Here is a 22705-nt window from a genome sequence, read left to right on the forward strand (position 1 = left end):
TTCATGTCCAATATAAATGGGAAATTATTTACTATAAAAATACATCTTTGTTAAATGGGAGAATTTTACTAGTTAGAAAGAAATAAAATTAATTCACTTAATATTTATTAAGGTCTTGTTATGTTCCAGATTGAATGCTTGCCTGCTCCTGGAGGAGGGTGGCAGGGAAGAAGGAAGGGAGACAATTTGGATTATATAACTTCAGAAAATTGATGTGGAATTTTGTTATTAAAATAAAAAAAATTTAATAACCCAAAAACCAAAAAAACCCAAAACTTATGTGCAGGGAACAATGTTATTTAAGCTAGTTTTCAAAAAACAATTAAATGTTATTATTTATTCTTTGAAAACTACTTTTCTTTGAGCTATTACCAATTATATAAAATTTTAAGACTAAAACCCTTGAACTTCCCAAAAGAAAGCCAAGATTGGGAAAAACCAACCACAGAGGGTTTTTGGCTCAGTTAAAATATACTAAAATTATTTAGCTTTTTATTATTAAAATTTATAGAAGCATAGCTAATTGGTTAATATGTCAAACAAACAAGATATAATTATTCTGAAACATTATAAAAGTTTTTATCTTTAAGACTGATTTATCCATCTTGTGAAAGATTCAGGATAGTAATGTTACTATTAATTATTCCCTTAAATTTCTGACACATCTTTTATATAATTTTTGAAATTTAATTTATCCCTTGAAAGAGAGCAATATTATTGTATTAATCTATTTGTTTATTGTTTGTGACAGTTAATAATGAATTCAGTTACTTTTCCCTTTTTTTTTTTAAACCAAAAGTTATAGCCATTAAAATATGTAAACTTTCATGGGGGAAAAAATCCATCTTTATTTTAATAATCTCTAACTGAGCTTTAGAATTTCCTTCAAATATGAACAAAACAAAACAAAACTTTTTTTCCTGAGAAGAGATCCATAGGATTTGTTTGCCAGCCAAAAGAGATCCATGACTCGAAACAGCTTAAGAATCCTTGTGGTATAACACAACATATATGTAAAATTTTCTAGTTCACTTAAAATTGTATCCTGATTCATATTAGAACAGGTCTAAGAATATGGTCTTCTTTTGCCAGATGTACCTTGTATTTTTTATATGAAAAAGTACTTGTCATTGTGATACTTGATATTTTTTCCAGATGTCACTTGGGAAAAAGGAGTATTTGTAATCTTATATATAATCTGCTTTTATAATAAAGGTTTTATTACTTGCCTGTGATATCAAATGTGCTCTCCTTATTGCATGAAGGTGTTTCTACTCATCCAATATCAATAGAATGTTGAATAAGACCAGAAGTTAAGGTAGATTTGTGTTGATCCATTCATTTTCTTTGGAGAGTTTCTTCAACTGACAGAACTGTGATTCTTTTTATTTTCTATGCTGAGCACCAATGACAAATTACTTTCATTAAATATGGGACTTTAACACAAAATTTTGTTTCAAAAAAGGTTTTTTAACTATTTTTTTGATAAAAGTTTTATTTGCTTATGGTACTTTCAAGATACATTGATTATTATTCAATACATATGTTTTCCAGTACCAACAGAGATGACCATTATGTGAGAGTTTGTGCTATCAAATTCCTTTGTTTATTGGATGGATCAAATATTTCCCACAAGATGTTTATAGAAGATCTTGCAATCAAGCTACTAGATAAAGTAAAGGCTTTACTTTATTTTACCTTTATATTACTTTAAAATAATCTTTGTTTTTATTAAAAGTAATAATATAGTGGCATATTAGCCCAGCAGGTTCAGTTTGCAAGTGCAGCATTCTTTTTGCATAAGCAGAAAGTACATTTTCATATTCTGAAAGAAAACTCAAAATCCAGAAGAAATGAGCATTAGTGTTTATTTCTGAACATTTAGGAGCAATATTACTATAGTTACTGAATTAGGCAAAATTGATTTACTGACCCTAGTTTTTAGTACCTAAAAAATAGACAGCAGAAAAATAAAAGTAACCTTAGCTTGTGGATCTTTAGAAAGCTATGTCAGGATTTGCTTCTACATAAGTTCTCCCAATATAATACATGATGATAATTTCCTATGCCTATTAAAACAACCATTGTAGCTAAGAAGAAAAATTTCTTAAATCTTTATGTTCAGTTCTGAGTACTTTGGTAGTAAGTATAAGATGTTGTGAAAGAAGAGGTAGTGAAGAAGCACCAAGCTAGTTTCCATTTTCATCTTTTAAATGTTTTATTGGACAGAGAAGCATTAATAGTAGCTTTTGGGTTCTGTGGTTTTGAATTCCCCATTGCTTAGAGAGGTAAATTTCACTAATGGCTCTGGTTCTGGCACTGAATTATTTTGTGGGAGAAGAATTCAACTTTAATGTTCTATAATCCTAACAGTATAGAAATTTGGAATGACCAAGGATTTGCATAAGTTGGATCCTCTTTAGGTAGGATTTCAGAAGGTAATAAAAGATGCACAGTAATGCAGCTCAATAGGACTAAGTTTTTCCTATATACCAGTGATGGTAGGGGCAGCTGGGTGGCTCAGTGGATTGAGAGCCAGGCCTAGAGACTGGAGGTCCTAGGTTCAAGTCCGGCCTCGGACACTTCCAGCTGTGTGACCTTGGGCAAGTCACTTGACCCCTATTGCCCACCCTTACCACTCCTGGGCCAAGGACGGTCCCTAGCCCGGATGAAAAAGGAAGAGGGTTGGGCGTGGGGCTACCAACCCCACCCTGTAAAAACTACATCTGCTAAAGAAACTGCAACCTAAAGTAGGGGCAGCTGGGCTAGCTCAGTGGATTGAGAGCCAGGCCTAGAGACGAAAGGTCCTAGGTTCAAACCCGGGCTCAGACACTTCCCAGCTGGGAGACCCTGAGCGACTGTGTGACCCATTGCCTACTGGTTGTGGCCCTATGCTCCTAGAATGGAGTCCCAGGATAAAAAAAAAAAAAAAAGTGATGGTGACCTTATGGGACATGTGCCAAAGATGGTACACAGAGCGCTCTCTGTGGACATGTGTGCCATTCTTTCTTCCTCCACCCCTCCGAGGAGTTCATTCCTAGTAAGGTTGAGGGATTTGGGCAAGCTGCTTCCCTCCCTCTCTCCACCATGCCTGATGACATTTTTTTACATCCCCTGCCCCTCTGCCCAACAGCCCAATGGGAACACTTTCTCCCTCTCTTGTGTGGGATTGGGGGAGGAGGTGCACAGCACACGGTCTCTAAAAGGTTTGCTATCATTGCTATATACTAATCATTGGGCTAGATGTTGAGAATGCATGTACAAAAATGAATAGTCTGACTTCAACAAACTTATTTATATACCATAGGGAGGCAGGAAATGTCAAGTACATGGATAAAGCAAAATAAAATATACAGAAAGTAAATGCAAAGTAATTTCGAGTTTGGGGAGTAAGTGTACTAATGACTGAAGGTTTTAGGAAAGGCCTTTTATAGGAGATGGGACTTAATCTGAGCCCTGAAAGTAGCAACATGGGAGTCTTAACAGATGGCATTTAAAAGGAAGAGCATTCTGGCTATAGAGAAAAATTTGAGGAAAGACAGGAGTTGGAATATTGTCTATGGGGAAAAAGTAGGCAAAGTTGACTAGAACATGGTATGAATGGAAACAGAATACCTTCATATCATGCATTCATCATTCTTTTTCACTACTCCAATAGCTATCGCCATGGTTTAGGTCTTTACTCTTATAGTGGCCTCCTACTTAGTCTTTCTTCCACAAGTAAATTTAGGCTTGATGTCAGGAGAAAAATCCTTATATCATGCATATATGCACAGTTAGAGCTGTACATATATGGAATAATATACTTTGAGAATTAATGAAAAGTCTTAAAGCAGACCCTGGATAGTCACTTGTTGGACCTATTATATTGGACATTTCTCTTGTATACTGGTTGTATTAACTCTTAAGTTCTGTGAAGTATCTCTTTACTCCAATCCATCTTCCACAAAGTTGCCAAAGTTATTTTGCTAAAGTGCAGATCTGATCATGTTACTTCCTTGCCCAGTAAACTACAGAGGCTCCTTTTTAATGCCAAGATAAAATGGGAATTCCTTTGTTTGGCTTTTAAAGCCATTCATAGTTTGACTCTTAATGGTTTTTCTAGCCTTGCTATATATTATTCTTTCCTACATTTTCTGGTACTACCAGACTGACTCTCTTGTTCATTATTACACTCCCCACTATCTTCTGTCTCTCTGCTTTTGAATTGGTTGTTCCCAATATATAGTCTCAGAGAATTCTTTATTTCTTTCAAGACTCAGGCTAAACACCTTCTATATAAAACTTATCCTGATATCCCATTACTAGTTCCCCTTCTCCATAAACTCTCTTTTACTACCCTAAACCCTTATCCCTCTCCCAAAATCATACTAACAGTGTTCAGAGACAGGAAACCCAAAGCTCACCCATGGGTGTTTCTTCTCCCTCCCCTTGCTCCTTGACTGCCAGCTGCCATCCTGGTTGGGGCTGCCATCCAGGTTGGTCATTTCTGTTCAGGAAATCACAAACTTTTTGTGCCGAACCTGAAGAGCTTTGTAAGCATTGTAGAGCATTTCGTTTTTGTCTTTGTATCTCCAGTGCCATTCAGAGTATTGAACACAGGAGTGAAGGAGAGGGAAGAATCAAGGATGATTTCATGGTTGCTAACCTGGATGAATGTGAAGATAGTGGCACTCAGCAAATAGAGGGAAGTTAAGGGTTGAATTAAAAATTGTCAGAAATAAAGGATTATACATTTGGGCTTTTGTTTTCATCAGATTTTTTTTTAAACCCTGAGAGCAACAGAATAAAGAATGTTTTTTGTTTTGGGGTTTTGGTAGGAATCTACTCATCAGCCTTTGTCTGGATAGGTGAATGTGGGTGGAATAGTGGATAAGGAAGTTGAAATTAAACATTAAGTAAGCCATCCTTCTATTTTTCCTGTGATTCCCACCTTGTCTATCTTGTCAAGTTAGAAGTGCATGATTCTTTATAATGTGCCTGTTCTAAAGTTATGGAGAAAGATAGCAAACTCCCATAATTATTGTGTACATTTCTTTTGAAAACACAAATCTTCAAATACCTCTTATATAAAGCACCTTGTAGTGAAGTATAAAATATGGTTTCTGCCCTCAAAGAATCTTTTGATAAATTTAATCATTCATCAAACAAGCATTACAGTAATTATTTGGTAGGTATTGCCCTAAGCCCTGGATATACAATGTAAGACAAAATCCTAGACCCTGCCCTCAAGGAACTCACTTTCTAATAGAGGAGACAACATGTAAATAACTTTGTACCTACAAGATATATACTGGGTAAAAAGGAGAAAAATCTCTGAGGGATTTTACTAGCACTGAGGGAAAGGGATAAGAAAGAAAAAGGCCTCCTGTAGATGGCGGATTTTAGCTGATTCTTGAAGGAAGATTAGAATTCAATAAGACTTGAAAGGGCATTGTAAACTGGAGACAATAAGAATAATTTACATTCTTAAGCAAAAGACACAGTTGAAATAGCCATATGCCATAGAGAGTATGGAGTTCAAACTATCTAAATCTCTTACCTTCTCTATATATGTCCTATCCCTTTTTCTTCTGTGTCTCTTCCACGCTTGTTCTTCCTTTGTACCTTATTTTACAAAAAAGTTTTATTATTTTTGGTCTTTTATATCACACTATGTGTTTTTCCCTCATTTCTCTCTCAAACCCCTTTCCTGTCTGCCTTGTGTGTGTACTTTTCCCCCTTCTTCTTTCTCTTCTCCATCTGCACACCTTAGATCATTCCATGTCTTAGCCTATGGTGGTAAAGTTTAAAAAAAAAAATCATTAGACTGAGAGGGTAGTTGGAATTTGCCACAAATTAGCTTTGTGATCTTGAGAAAGTTTTGTTGTTTTTTTTTTAAACTTTTTTGGGCTCTGGTTTTCACCTGTAAAATGAAGTTTGATTAAATGGTCCCTAACGGTCTTTTTATTGTGTTCTCATGCCTCTTTAATTGTTGATAATGTGAATTTAAGGCATATTTCGAAGGCATTTATTTAATTTAACAAATGAAGTTTTCATTCTTTCTTTCAATTTAAAGAGCAGATAAGTTGAACTTCTTTGTTGACCTATTTAAATGATGAAAAAAGTCTTAAATTTAGTTGCCACTACTTTTCATTCTCCACCCACATCCCCTTTTTTGGCCTTCATTTGATTTCTTTCTCTCCCCTTCCCTTTCTGGGGTAGTTGCATTTATTTTTCAAAAAATTGGTGGTAGGCAGGATGGGTTTTGAGATTCCATTTTTTAACAACTTAAGCGCTAGCAAATTCCATTAATAACTTGTTTTTGCTTTGGTCACAAGCCATGTAAGTACTTTTAAAAAGAAGTGTTATAACATGAAATTCAAATTTCTTTTCAGGATGTTCTGGTATCCAGGTCTAAAACGCGTTACTATGTGAATTCTTTGCAACATAGAGTAAAAAATAGAGTATGGCAGGCTCTACTTGTTCTCTTTCCCAAATTTGACCAGGTAAAACTTTTATCTTATTTATAATTAAGAATAATTTACCTTTTTAATTAAGATACTGTTCTGTTTAAAAAAAAACTTCTTGATACTTTTAAATGAGATTAGACTGAGGAATACATATTTATATCAAGCTCCATGATTTTCTTTTTTTAAACCTTCTGTCTTGGAACCAATACTATATATTGGTCCCAAGGCAGAAGAATGGTAAGGGCTAGGCAATGGGGGGTCAAGTGACTTGACCAGGGTCACACAGCTAGAAAGTGTCTGAGGCCAGATTTAAGCTCCATGATTAAAATTAAGTAGAAGATATATCTTTATGAAGAAAGTGACTAACTTAATTTTTTCTTACTATGATAATAGATTTCATAGAAATAAAATAATACCCTTTTTATATTTTATTATCTGGTAATAGCTTCATCTTTACTAAAGTCTTCCTTTAGAACATTATTATGTAACAGATTTTCTCCTTGGTTAATGAAGAGTGTTCCAATGTAGGGTAAGCTTTGACAAATCCTATCAGAGTAGAAAGGATTCAAGTATAGGTATATGAGGGCCAAGCTGTCTAAATCCAATTACACTACTAAGGAGAAATTTGACCACTAACTGATTTTTATTTTTCAAGTAAGTGGTCAACACGTATTTGTTACTAAATTCTTTTTATTAAAAATCGTAATGAAGCAATCTCAGGCAAGAATCAGGGAATAACTTCATAATGAACTCCTGACTCCTCTGCCTGAGGTTTTCTTTATTCTCTTAACAGGAACTCACCCATATTCTTTTGGAGCAATGTGTGTGCGTCTGTCTGTCTCAGGCCATTTTCTTTTCAATGCTACCAGTCCTACCCTTGTCTTTATGGTATTTATATTGCTCTATTTTTTTGACTCAAGTCTTAAACGACTTTGGTAACAATTGTGGGTAAAATAAAATAATTTTAAAGTATATTTTGGAACTGCTTCATGTATCTATTGAAGTATTATTGATTATAAATTTAGTAACCATACAATCTTTTAGATACCAAATAGAAATTTTTTAGTGTGTTGTACAAAAAGTCATAAACTATTTCTTTCTTTTTTTAAATTATTTGCTTAGGAAACTATATTTCTCTCTATAAAAAGATAGCACTAAAGTTTTCTTGTTTGTTTCTGTGTTCCCTTATTAACTTTACTCTTCTGTGTATTCTATATTTTGTGGTGGTTATTGTTAATATTTGTATAGTTGCAGTCAGTGTATATATTCTTTTAATTGTGTTTTCTTCGCTGTGCTTCAAATAAGTTCATATCATTTCAAATAAGTTCCTTTATTTATTCTTGTCATTTATTGTGCTTTATGATAATTGGTTGATTGTTAATATGAATAAAGCTGCAAGAACTTTTGGAAAGATAATAGAGTGGTTGTGAGAGAGTCCATTCCCCTTTCATCACCTGAAAAACAGCAGTGAATATACAAAAGTAAAGTAATCGGCAGAAAGAATTCTCATTTTTAAAAAGTAGTTTTGTAAAACAGGAAAATCACTTAAAGAAATGAATGAACCAAAAAAAACCAATATGAAAAATAAATTTTGGAGAGCAAAAATGATGGAGTAAAAAAAAAATGAAAGGCCAGCACCAGAACGAAAAATAACAAAGTAACATTAACAGTGTCTCCACAAACCAAAAGGAACAAAAACAGAGGGAACAAAATAGAGGGAAAAAATTTAGATGCCTATTAGACTAAACAATTTGATGTTTCATGAAGAATCTTAATAAAACTTGATTCTCTAAGTAATTGTTCTGATGAAGAATAAAATTACACAAACAGAGCAAATAACAAAATAAAAAATCAGAAACCAACACAACTGGAAGTAGACTAGAGGACTCTGTAAATGAAGGTAACACAACCAAGAGATTTTGAGATCTGAGTGAAGACCTGGAGGAAGTTTATTATTTGTCCTTCATTTTTTGAAGAGGACCAGTGACATCACAGGATAATATCTTGACTTGAGATTTGATAGACATGTGGAATTAGAAAACTTAGGTTTGAATTCTACCTATGCTACTCAGTACCTGAAAGATCTTGGACAAATTACTTAACCCTTCTGAGCCCGAACTTTTTTTTTTTTTTTAAACTCTTGTACTTCGGTGTATTGTCTCATAGGTGGAAGAGTGGTAAGGGTGGGCAATGGGGGTCAAGTGACTTGCCCAGGGTCACACAGCTGGGAAGTGGCTGAGGCCGGGTTTGAACCTAGGACCTCCTGTCTCTAGGCCTGACTCTCACTCCACTGAGCTACCCAGCTGCCCCCTGATCCTGAATTTTTAAAAAACTCTTACCTTCTATTTTATAATCAATACTAAGTATTGATTCCAAGGTAGAAAAGTGGTACAGGCTAGACCCATATTGGCAAAAGCATGGCATGTGTGCCTTAGCATGCAGGAGGGAGCTGTTCTTCTCCTCCTTTCCACAGTGCCTGAGGATGGTGTTCAAATGCCCGCCCCTCTGCCCAGCAGCTCTCTGGGGTAATGCAAGGGGGCCCACAGGCAGCTTGAAGGTGCTGTTTGGGCACACAGTCTCTTAAAGGTTCACTAACACTGGGCTAGTCAATTGGTTAAGTGACTTGCCCAGGGTCACACAGCTAGGGAAGTATCTCAGGCCAGATCTGAGCCCAACTCTTAATTTATAAAGTGAGGGGATAGACTACATTGTTTCCAAAGTCCCTTTTTTGTTCCAAATCTGTGCCTGTGACTGTGATACAAATGTGAATACAGAAGAAAATAAAAAATTATGTTGGAAAATATCTTGGAAACACCAAGATAGGAAAGGGCTATATATAGATTACTTGGAAGTCTGTCTCCTATTTATCATAAATACTTACTTCATTAAGAATATTGGAAGGCATGGAACTTGTGGACTTGGCAAGTACTGAATTAAATTAAATTACTCTCCACTCCTCCACCATTAACATTTCTTAACAGACAGAAAATCAGTTATTGATAATGGGAGTCATCCAGAATCAGTTGTCTTTGACTATTAACTGTTGAAAGAATTAACATGAGATGACATAAAAAATTTTAACAGGTTCATGCTGACATTTTCAAAACACTTGTCAGTTATGGGTTGTGGGGGAAGGAAAATGTAAAAAGGCAATGATAATGACCCTAATTATTATTCTTCCCTGTAAAAATGTAGCTATAGAAAATGGCCTCCTAACAGAAACCACTTGAGCCAGTGTAGCCTTCAACTCCTTGCCAAGCATTCAGTAGTAATGACAGTTTAGGATACAGATTCATTTGTAAACCTTAAGAAGGAGGATGTAGAATATTATGAGTAGTATTTTTGCCTCATAATACTAGAAAGCTGTCAAAGCAAAAACATCTATAGAAAGTTTGGCATGAGATCTAGTTTAGTTTCAGGAATATTCTGTCTGGAGGACACAAATAGAAAGTGTTACATTTTTTGTATTTCTATAATTGTAAACATCAGTAATCGGATCCAAATATGATAGTTCATCTTAACACTTTTGAGTACTCTATGTGCTATAGATGGATGTTAAGATGGCACTTAAAAAGAAGTTTGAAAGAGCAGCTGGTTCAAACACACTGAGGCAATCTGTGCTAGAGGCAATGTGATCTTGAAGGTGTTGAGGGATTCTTTTACAGAATGACTTAGGGAAGGGAAAATTACAGACAAAACAATGGGAAAATTAAAGTATATTGTCATCAGTCTTTTTTAGGTATCAATAACTGCTAATATAAATGCCTATTTTCTTATTTTATAAAATCATTTTGAGAATGATCTAAAAATATGCTAAGGCTATCATTAAAGTATTAGAAGGAAACAACCTGGCTTTCAAAATCAATTTTCTTTAGCAAAGTTTTCAGTCACAAAATTCACTGAAAAGTACAAATAACACTGTATTTGTTGATTACCAAAAAAGCATTTGGCTTAGTAGTTCATAATGCCACCTTGTAAAAGCTACTCTATAATAAATAACTTGTTATACATATTCTGATATCATACAAAATTTCTTAAGTAAATGAACCAGGGAAATTTCTGCATTCAAGGATCTTTTAGCATCAAGTGAGGAGTAAAATGGGGTAGATATGCTTTCCCAGAACAGACAAAAATCAAGAGCAGGCCTTATTTAATTTGGTGATCATTGCTTTATAGTACAGTTTAAGATCTGGTACTGCTAGGCCTCCCTTATTTAATTTGGGAAATTATGTAGTAGTTGTAACTAACCTAAACTGCCTCCAGCACAAAAAACCAGCTAAAAAAAAAGCCCCACGAATGATTTTATATAACCCACTCGTGATTTTATAAGATTGTGAACTTTAAAATATTACCATTTCGAAGAGCCAAAGTTTCCACTAACTCAGAGTTCAACTAAACCTATTCATATTGGGCACAGGTTGATTACAGTATATTTCACTTGGGGAAATATGTATGTAAAGTACAGTCATTGTGGAAATGTATAATCAGAAAAAGATGTGAATTGTAGGGCCAGTTATGTCAAAGTACTAGGGATAAGAGATGGATAACCTAAGCACTATACCTCATATCATACAAAATATAGAGAGACTGAGAGTAAGGCTCCTAGTATTTTGAGTAAGTTCTTTGAGGAGAGATGCTGGGAGGAAGTGGAAAAAAGTCCTACATAACAAGTTATGAATGAATTACTCTCTGTATGGATGGAGAAAATAGCTACATTGGTAAGATCTCAGAATCATTTAGCAAAACATTCATGCATTCTTGCCTCAATTCAATAAAAATTCGGTTCAGCAAATATTTAATGAATTGTGAGATACTATGAAGTAGACTTCCAGGTCATGTAACCAGCAAAATTTAGGACTAGACACTTTAACAGTCTTTATGACCTCTCTAAAATAGGAATTATATTCAAGAGACAAAGCAATTTCAGCTTTTTCCAGAGGTTAGGACACTAAGAACTCTAACTTGGTACTGACCCTTATTTACTCAAGAGAATAAGGTAATAGTTTTACTCATTAACTTCTGACCTCACCAGTGTTGAATTGCCTCTCCTGGAGTTCTGTGGGGCACTATGGAATTCTGTGAGGCAGCTTTGACCCCACTTAAGATCATGGATGCTACACCAGGGACCATGGTCTGGTAGGGCTACATAAACTGATCCATGGGCTTACAACAAAGCTAAACTCTACATCTCCCATCCCCTTCTCTCTTTGCCATGGAAAATTAAAAAAGCAGAAACTTGCTCAAGTAGGAATGGCAATGTGTGCTCTAACAAAGCTAGTTGGAGAACTGAAGAACAGAGCAGGGGAACTGAGACAAAGCCCTGCATGTGTGATATTCCACTTAGCCTGACGGAAATGATCTAGCATTCAGCTGGGGCCAGCTCAGTCCCACCAGAAGTCACTTGGGCCAGAAAATGAGGCCAGCAAACATGAATTGCCTGGTGGGAGGGGATAAGACGAATTTAAGGTATATCCTTTGCAGTAATTGTCATCAAAGAAGAAGAGTCAGAAAATGAGAAATAAGGAAAAAATATAGGTATTATCAAACATTTTCAACATGAGCAAATAGAGATAATAGTAATAGAAGGGAATAAAACCTCAAAATCAGTTAACTGAGACTAAACTTTGAATAAATATTGCCATTGTAAGGATGGCATTTGTGCAAGGGGGATGGGACCAAAGGAGCCAGAGAAGGCAGTTGCTGACAGTTGAGACGAGAGTGGATTCTGGGAATCTCTCTGCAGAGGAGGAGGGAAGGAGAGGTCTTTGGGTGGAGAACTGAGAGAGGGAGGAGGTGGACATCCCAGCTTGGATCCAGTCTTGAGGGCTTCCTCTGAGAATCAATCTTTTGGAAATTGAAACCCTGATTCCCTGATCAAAGTGATTCCATCACATCTCACCCATCAAGACTTCAACCATCAAGTTAGCTAAGTTTGGACTCCAATTTGGGAGCAATCTCTTACTCTCCTTCACCCATTCCCAACCTTGCTGAGTGCTCCTTTTCAGTCAAAACGTTCAATTATAGAAAAGGATAGAAACAGAGAAATAGAAATAGAAGAAGGGGTGAGGGGAGAAGCTTAGAAATGGGAACCATTGGGTTTCCCACCTAAGTGAAGGACACCATAGGAAAAGTGAAGAGGGCACCCCAAAATCCCTCTGCCCTTCACTCCTTTCCCCAATCCCTGATTTGTGAATAATAAAAAGCCATTCAACAGCGAGATAGTGTTCCAGAGTGCCTGAGAGACAATAAAGGAGAGGGGAACCACAGCTTGGTCTGGCTGCCTCATCTTGAAGCTAGGCCACCCACTGTAAAATTAACAGATTGGGGTGAGGTTTGTGTGAACCCCGTCCTTATTCAGGATTGGATTGGGGTACCACATACCTCCTCTTATAGGAAAGCCTCGACCCAACTCCTAAGGGGCAGCATCACCATCCAGGTCACCCAGTTTTGGGGTGACACCCCCTTAAAGTCTCCCAGTGTGTATTTGGCCCCAGGAGAATGCTGAAAGAGACTCACCACATAGACTTTCTCTGTTTCCCCTCTATCAAACATTCATGACTGGCCTCTATTAATAATTACGGCATTCAAAGGAAAAATAAATCAACACCCAAGAGGGAGAGAACCCTGTGGATTCCAAAGAGAACATAGAATTATAGTGGCATGTTCCCAGTTTTATAAAAGAGAAATAAGAATTGTAAAAGCAGAATTTGTGGCCTGCACAACAGAAATAATTGACAGAATGGAAAAACTTGAATACTCAGCAGAAAATCTTTCTAAAGAATAAGAGAACTACTAGGAATACAAATACATGAAAGTGAAAGACATTCTTGAGAAGGAGAAGCAATAAGCACAATAACTTTGCAAAGTGTATAAATAGAATCCACTTCCCTCCTCTTAGCTTGTCCTACCTCGCTGCATGATTGCATGTCATGTGAATGCTCTAAACAGGTCACAGATGAAGAGCCCTAGGATCATGACCTGGAACTAAAGGTTATGGTCCAGGTCAAGAGAAAGGATAAAAGTGTGGTGCAAGAGACGCCTGTACTCTCTCTATTCCCTTGGAGGTGGCAGTGGAACACCATGGCTGAGTCAGTCAGTCATCTGGAGAACCACGTGATCAGGATTAGGTTAGATTAGGCTTAAATCTCTGTATATCTCCTTTTTCTGTTTCAAGTGATTATCAATAAATATGGAAAATAACCTGGAGTTACTAATTTAAATATAACAAAAGTAATGAACAAACATGAGACACTCTCTGGTATAAGGGATCTGGTTAGTAAGAGGTATCATAAATCACTCTGAACTTGATTACTTTATAAAAGTCAGCTCTTAGTGTATAGTTGATTTAAATTTATTTAGTAACTTGTAAAATTATTGACACAGAAACTAAGGTGCTAAGTCAACCATATGAAAACTTGGGCCAAAACAATAACAAAATTAATTATAGTACTTATGATGGTGGTTGTTAGGATTGTTGAGTTCCTTGTTTGCTAAACACTTTAGAAAAATTAATGATAAGTTAATAAAATTGAAATATTTTTGTTTTTTATTTTTTACTTACGTGTTTAATGTGCAAGAAATTATTTTTCCTCAGCAATAATTCATATTGTGAATTTTTTTTTACTTAGAACTTCCTGGATAAGATTATTGGCAAGATTTTTGAAGCAGGATTTGTCAATAACCAAGCATCCATAAAATATTTAATAGAATGGATTATTATATTGATTCTTCATAAATTTCCTCAGTTTCTTCCAAAGTTCTGGAATTGTTTTTGTTATGTAAGTAAATTACAGTTTTCATGTTTTGTTTTTTGTTAGTGGGCCCATTTTTCATATACCAAATATTCTTTGAACTCAATTTTGAATCTGATGTACTATTTTGTGAATAAGTAAATGGAAAGTGTAATAAGAGAATAGTAATAAAGTTAGCTTAGTATTGATTAGGAGTTGTTTTACTAAAACAACAAAAACCTGAAATGCCTTTTGTGAATATGAACTAGAAATCAAATCAGAATAGATTGGATGTTGTATACAAATATATATACACACACATCAGTCAAGCCTTTGTTTTGTTATCATGATATTTAAACTATTGAAGGCATTTATATAAAGACTAGAGAGGCAATGTCCTAGCCATCCTCAGTCATGAGACCTGTGTCCCAAGTCCTGCCTCTGAGTTGTGCTAGCTCTAGTGCCTCTAATTCTCACTGCATTTATACTTACTTTCTATGTCTCTTAAGTTGTACACTTGCAAATTGGCATGTTGGAGTTAATTTCCGCATTAGGAATGCCTTCTACTGATGAGCTCATGTCAGATGATCAGTTCTAGAATTTATGATCGAAGAACTCTTAGAAAAATAGTAAAAAAATATTCCTAAAATATCCATCATGTACTTTTATGAATTTTGTTTAATTCTCTTTTGCCTTTTCACTTCCTAATTTGTCCACCTGTCTATATAGTCATCTCCCTCGAATCCATCTTACCACCACTACTAGCTTCTTCATCTTTTTAAAAGACATCTTTATATCTTTTTAGTGCCCCCAAACCTTTAATAACTATCCCTCCACTGTGTTCCATGAAGTTCATATAGCATAACAAAACAATCAAGTCCCTCTGTTGCTATGCTGGTAAAGCTATGGTATGCATGCCAGAGGGACTGCTCTCTTTCCCCTCTCTCAAGGCATGCCTGAGGACATTTCTCTCATCATCACTCACCACTCTGCATAGCAGCCCAATGGGAGTGCTTCCTCCCTCCTCTGTCTGGGGTAAGGCTTCATATCACATTAGGTTTGCAGTTTGGGCATTCAGACTCTAAAAGGTTTGCCATTACTGCTCTATTAGTCTCACTCAAATAGAACTTTATATCTTTGCTTTCACTGCTCTCCTACTGGAATCTTCTACTTTTTTGTGGATATGCTTTCCCACATTGGTCTTTAATCTCTCCTACTCCCTTCTTCTAGAATAGTCAACTCTGCTCCTTTGCCTTTAAGCCAAACCCTGCCTTTGTCTCATTGCATGATTCAAGTTACTTTTCCTCTGTGAAGTTTTCTCAGGCCTTTTTTGTTCACAGTGATTATTATTTTCTTCTTGACCATTTATTTGGCAGTTTTCATTCATATGTTATATTATAACTCTTGTATTATTTTTTTTAACTTCCCATTTATAACCTTGTCTCCATAGTTAGAATATAAACTCCTCAGGGTTAGGGGTCATGTCATATACTTAATTATGTGTATTCTTCACAGTGCCTTGGACTGTACTCAATACTTATTCATTGGTTCTTTTTCCATAGGGTGAAGAAAAGCTCAAAATGAGTATCTGCACATTTTTATCTGTTTTGTCACATTTGGATATCATTATTCAGAATATATCTGATATGGTAAGTTTAAAATGCTTAAATTAAAAAAAAGTTTTTTACATGTAGACCACCAATTTCTAAAATTCTGTAATTTCTTTGAAATGTAGGATTCTTGGTATTCTCTTAATTTTACCACTTTCCCTAGTGCAAAAAACAAGAACTATAACTTTTCCCTCTTTTCAATAAAAAGAAAAAAATATGTATTTATAAATAAAGTAGATTACTTGTATATTAGAAATTTTTAAAAAATGTTTATTTTTATTTTCAGTTTCAAATTCTCTTATCCACATTCCACATTGAGGAGGCAGGAAATATAATACTCATTATACATATGATATGAAATAGATCTACAAATTAGCCAACCCCTTTACATAAAAAGCAAGAAAATTAAAGAAAGGAGAAAAAAATAAGCACTTAATTATGCATCCTGAGTTTATCATTTCTCTGTCTGTAGGTAGATAACATGTTTCATCATGAGTTCTTTAAAGTCGTAGTGGTTCATTATGTTGATCAGTTACAAAGTCTTTCATAGTCATTATCTTTTATACTTCTGTTACTATGTAGAGGTTTTTCTGCTCATTTTTCTTTGCATCAATTCATGTAAGTTCCCAGGTTGCTCTCAAATAATCTCCCTTATCACTTCTTAGAGCACAATGTATTCAATCACATTCATATATGACAATTTGCTTAGCCATTTTCCAACTAATGGGTGTCCCCTTAGTTTCCACATCTTTGCCTCCATAAAAAGAACTACTATAAATGTTTTTGTTCAAATGGGCCTTTTTTATTTTTCCTTAACCTCTTTGTGATATAGACCTAGTTGCAGTATTAATGTATCAAAGGGTACACATATACAGTTTTACGGCAATTTGGGGTAGTCCTAAATTGTTCTCCAAAATGGTTAGACCAGTTCACAACTCCACCAACAGTGTTTTAGTGTACCTATTTTCCTGTGTCCCCTCTAGCATTTGTCATTTTCTTTTTCTGTCATTTTAGCCAATCTGATGAATATAAAGTAGTACCTCAAAATTGTTCAAATTTGCATTTTTCTAATAGTGATTTAGATAATTTTTAAATGACTATTGGTAGTTTTGATTTCTTTATCTGAAAACTGCCTCTTATTCTTTGATTATCAATTGAGGAATGGCTCCAAGTTATTAACTTGTCTCATTTCTCTGTATAATTGAGAAATGACTTGCATGAAATAGTGGAGAGAAATGAAGTATATACAATATACAATCTCCAAGAGGGATATATAATAACAACAATATTGTTCAAAGACTAATTGTGAATCACTAAGCTATTCTAAGTTATATGAATATTTGAATCAATTACAAATGATATGAAGAACTGATAGATGGCACTATGTATTTTATAATTTCACATATATGTGTGTCGCAGAGTTGGGAGAGAGGGAGAGAAACAGCTTGGAATCAAATGTGACAGGAAAAAAAAGAAATGAAACTAAAGCAGGGAAACTTTCTATAAAATTCTGCACCCCCTTGGCCCCCCACCATTTCCTTATTTTCTTCTTATTTTGGCTGTGTTGGTTTTATTTGTGCAAAAATTTTATAATTTGATGTAATCAAAATTATCCACTTTACCTTTCTATCTCTTGTTTATTTGTAAACTCTTTCCCTATCCATATATCTGATAGGTAATTTCTTCCATGCTTCCTCAATGTTATGTTGAAATCATATACCCATTTTGAGCTTATCTTGGTGAAAAATAGTGTGAGATATTGGTCTATGCCTAGTTTCTGTCAGGCTGTTTTCCAATTTTCCCAACAGTTTTTGTCATAGTGAATTTCTTGTCCCTATAACCTGGACCTTTGTTTATCAAACACTAAACAGTTGTATTCAATTACTTCTGTATGTTGCATGCCTAATCTGTTTCATTGATCTACCACTCTATTTCTTATCCAGTTTCTCATTCTTTTGATGATTACCACTTTGTAATATAGTTTTACCTCTAATACTACTAGGTTCCCTTCTTTCACCTTTTTTTAATTGATTTCTTTGATAATCTTGACCTTTTATTCCTCCAGATAAATTTTGTTGTTTTTTCTAGCACAATAAAGCAATTCATATATTGATTAGTATGGCACAGAATAAGTAAATTATTTTAGGTAGAATTATAATTTTTATCATATTGGCTCAGTCTACTCATGAGTGATTAATATATATTATTATTTAGATCTATTAGATTTATATACTTAGATTTATTATAATTATTTAGATCTACTAGATTGAAAATTGATTCTGAACTTAATATAAGTATTTACTTAGGATTTCTTTAAATACAACCTTCCATAGTGTTCCATTTAATTGTTTCTTTTTGCATAGCTATTTGAGAAATAGTTTCATAGACACTTAAAGGAGAACATTAGGAGCTATATGCAATAGGAAATAAAGAAAAAAACTTTATGGAGAATTGTTGTAGTCTGAAAATGAGTTCTGTCCTAGAGCCATCTAGGCATAGCCATATTGGGCTAATTAAAGAAAAAAAAATTCCCCCTAGATTAAATGTTGATAGAATTTTTAATATTCGGCTTTTTAACATTTTGTAATCCATGTTCTCTACTTCCCTCCCACCCTTCCCCAAAAAGCAGGTAATATGAAATAGGTTGAATATATATTATCACATAATACATATTTTTGTGTTCATCATGTTGTGGAACAAGACACATTGCTTACACTAGAGAAAAACTCACAGAGGGAATAAAGTGAAGAATGGTATGTTTCCATCTGCCTATGGACTCTATATCCTCCTTTTATGGTGGTGGATATCTTTTTCATCCATCATGAGCCCCTTGGAATTGTCCTGGATCCTTGCTTTGTTGATAGAAGTTGTCATTCACCATTGGTCATCATACATCATTTCTGTTGTATACAACATTCTGATTCTGCTCACTTCACTTTGCATCATTTCATATGAGTCTTTCCAGGTGTTTTGTCATCATCTTGTTTGTCATTTCTTATGACACAATAGTATTCCATTTCAGGCATATACTACAACTTGTTCAGCCATTCCCAATTGATGGCCATCCCTTTAGATACCAGTTCTTTGCCACCATAAAAAGAGCTACTATCAATATTTTTGTATAGATAGGCTCTTTTCTCTTATTTTTAATCTTTGAGATATAGACCTAATAGTGGTATTGCTGAATCAAAGGACATACACAGTTCAATGGCCCTTTGGCTATGGATCCAGATTTTTCTCCAGGATGGTTTTTCACAGCTCCACCAACAGTGTATTAGTGTCTTGATTTTTCTACATCCCCACCAATATTTATCATTTTCCCTTTTCATTACATTAGTCTATCTGGTTGGTGTGAGGTGGTACCTCAAAGATGTTTAATTTGCATTTCTCTAATTTCTCTAATTTATAGTGATTTGGAGCATTGATTCACATGACTAAAGATAATTTAATTTCTTCATCTGAGAATTTTCTGTTCATAACTTTGACCATTTGTCAGTTGGAAATGCTTACAAATTCAACTCAGTTCTCTATATTTTAGAAATGAAGCCTTTATCAAAGAGACTTACTATAAATATTTTCCCCCAGTTGTTTGCCTTTTAATCTTGGTTGCATTGATTTTGTTTGTGTGGAGACTTTAATTTAATGTGTCAAAGTTATCTATTTTATATCTCATAATGTTCCCTATGTCTTTTTTTGACCTAATTTCTTCATTTATCCATAGGTCTGATAGGTAAACTATTTTGTGCTCCCTTACTTTGTTTATGGCCTCACCTCTTGTTTCTAAATCATGTATCTATTTTGGCTTTACCTTGGTATATGGTGTGAGGTGTTTTTCTATGCCTAATTTCTGCTATACCATTTTCTAGTTTTTCCAATAATTTTTGTCACTTGGTATCCAAAGAAGGCAAAAATTTCAATATTTTAAGATGTATGTATATTTTTATACTCTCAGTTGTAGAGGTACTTTCTTTTTTGAAAAAAAAAGGGAAATTTTCTTAGAATAGAAATAAACATTTTATTTTCTAACATACTTCATATGTGCCTACTGAAAACAACCAAATATTTTGGCATTCAAATGAAAAAAGTTGTTTTCTTAATTCTAGAAACTGAGAGCATTGCTATTGCAAAGAATGTGAGCAAAATTTCTCATTTCATTATTTAAAAACTAAAGATCTGTTACTGTAGTAGACAAAATTGTTCCGTTATTCTTTGCTTCAATGGCTTCAATTACTACCAGCCAATATAAAAATAACTCCTATATCTACACTCTAGTCATATTACTAACATATATGAACATATCTGACTAATCAACCAATCTAATATTTGTTTGGGAGATTAGGAGGGAAAGAGAGATTTCACATATCTTTTCCCAAACTATCTATAGTCTTACCCTTTTATCTTTGACTTCTATCCTTCACTGTTTGGCCTATTGATTCTTCCTTTATAATAAATCTTTGTTTTTCTCATTTCTTTTCATTCCCATTACCTTATCCCCAACCCCATTTATATTGTTCATGCCTGGATCATTGCAGCTTTCCTTTTGCTGGCTATATGGTACCTGCTCCAAACCCTAAAAAAATAATCTTCCTCTAAAGTCAGTTTGGACTACTAGAACTATTCTTATTATTTCTGTCCTACCTCTGGGTCCTCAATGTTGGCCTTATTATTTAACTACTAAATCTTTTTAATTGTTCTGTCCCTTTTATGTACTATGGTGTTCCTTCTAACCAAGTTATAGTTTGCATTTTTACCTTTATCATTTTGCTGTCTCATACATATTATCTATCACCATCCGTGGCACCATTCACTTCTTACCTTTTAGTCTTATAATTTTGAAGATTTCTTCCTCTTTGTATAGTATATCTCTTTTATCCTAAAGATCTTTGCTTTCTTTCTGATGTCCATGAAACCTTTACAGACCTGATTTTAATCATTTCCCATTACCTCTGTCAATGTTACCAGCTCTCCCTCAGTCTTTTTTTTTTAAAACATTTATTAATATTTTTTTTTTTAGAAAAGTTAACATGGTTACATAATTCATGCTCTTACTTTCCCCTTCACCCCCCGAGCTCCCCCCAGCCCCCATGGCTGATGCGTATTTCCACTGGTTTTAACCTGTGTCATTGATCAAGACCTATTTCCAAATTGTTGATAGTTGCATTGGAGTGGTAGTTCTGAGTCTACATCCCCAATCTTGTCCGTCTCAACCCATGTGTTCAAGCAGTTGTTTTTCTTCTGTTTCCACTCCTGCAGTTCTTCCTCTGAATGTGGGTAGCTTTCTTTTCCATAAGTCCCTCAGAATTGTCTTGGGTCATGGCATTGCTGCTAGTACAAAAGTCCATTACATTCTATTTTACCATAGTATATCACTTTCTGTGTACAATGTTCTTATGGCTCTGTTCCTTTCGCTCTGCATCAATTCCTGGAGGTCTTTCCAGTTCACATGGAATTCCTCCAATTTAATATTCCTTTGAGTGCAATAGTATTCCATCACCAGCATATACCACAATTTGTTGAGCCATTCCCCAATTGAAGGGCATACCCTCATTTTCCAGTTTTTTGCCATCACAAAAAGCGCGGCTATAAATATTTTCGTACAAGTCTATTTATCTATGATCTCTTTGGGCTACAAACCCAACAATGGTATGGCTGGATCAAAGGGCAGGCAATCTTTTATAGCCCGTTGAGCATAGTTCCAAATTGCCATCCAGAATGGTTGGATCAGTTCACAACTCCACCAGTAATGCATTAATGTCCCAGTTTTGCCACATACCCTCCAACATTCATTACTCTCCCCTTCTTTCATTTTAGCCAATCTGCTAGGGGTGAGGTGATACCTCAGAGTTGTTTTAATTTGCATTTCTCTAATTATTAGAGATTTAGAACACTTTCTCATGTGCTTATTGATACTTTTGATTTCTTTATCTGAAAATTGCCTATTTATGTCTCTTGCCCATTTATCAATTGGGGAATGGCTTGATTTTTTATACAATTGATTTTACTCCTTGTATATTTGAGTAATTAGACCCCTGTCAGTTTTTTGTTTTAAAGAAAGTTTTTAAAAAAGTTTTTTTTTATCAATTGTGTATTCCCCAACATTTTTGTATCCTCCCCTAATTCTACCTCTTCTTCTTACACTATTTCCTTTTAAACCAATGGTTTGCTTTATGCCAGTAACCCTTGTCCACTCCTTTGATTTACTTCCCTTTCTACCCCCTCCCTTATTATTCCCCTCTTTTTATTTTTAAGGCCTAATGAATTCCCTCCCCCTTCTTCTCCCTTCCCTTTTTTGATCTCCCCACTTCCCTGCTCCCCTTGGTTTATCCCTTCTGACTTTTTCAGTAGGGTTAGATAGAGTTTTATATCCCAGTGGATAAAGCTACTCTTCCCTCTCAGGGTTGATTACACTGAGAATAAGGTTTAAATATTACCTCTTAATGCTCTCTTCCTCTCCTTCTTATAATAGTATTCATCCCCTCCCCTTCCCATGCCCTCTTTGTGTGTAATAGAATATCCTATTTTTCTTATTCATTCAAGTTTCTCTTGGTGTCCTCTAGTATTCACCTCCCTCTTTCCCGCCCCCTTATCATCTTAGATCATTTAGTACTCCAACCTCTCCCTGTGAATAATTCTTCTAATTACTATTATAGTGGATATTACAATAGTGAATAGAGTTCACTACAGAGAATTACACATAACATTTCTCCATATAGGAATACAAATAATTAGATCTTATTGAAGCCCTTAAAGAGGCACATTTAAAAAATATGAGTTTTCTTTCTTTCCCCTCTGTTTCTTATTTACCTTTTCATGTTTCTCTTGATTTTTGTGATTGGATATTGAACTTTTCGTTTAGTCCTGGTCTTTTCTGTGCAAATAATTGGAAATCTTCTATCTTGTTGAATGCCTAAAT

General features: G+C 34.8%; 1 protein-coding gene across 1 annotated transcript in view; it reads left to right on the forward strand.

The window, feature by feature from the left end:
- The window catches only part of TARBP1 (TAR (HIV-1) RNA binding protein 1), a 103256-nt gene that overhangs the window by 53713 nt on the left and 26838 nt on the right, over positions 1 to 22705 (forward strand). Inside the window, exons 20-23 of the mRNA XM_044674986.1 lie at positions 1555 to 1675; positions 6378 to 6488; positions 14081 to 14230; positions 15745 to 15831. Of these exons, the coding sequence (XP_044530921.1) occupies positions 1555 to 1675; positions 6378 to 6488; positions 14081 to 14230; positions 15745 to 15831 (469 nt within the window). The remainder of the gene's footprint in view (positions 1 to 1554; positions 1676 to 6377; positions 6489 to 14080; positions 14231 to 15744; positions 15832 to 22705) is intronic.

Source organism: Gracilinanus agilis, chromosome 4 (genome assembly GCF_016433145.1).
Source record: "Gracilinanus agilis isolate LMUSP501 chromosome 4, AgileGrace, whole genome shotgun sequence".
Classification (NCBI taxonomy): Eukaryota; Metazoa; Chordata; class Mammalia; order Didelphimorphia; family Didelphidae; genus Gracilinanus; species Gracilinanus agilis.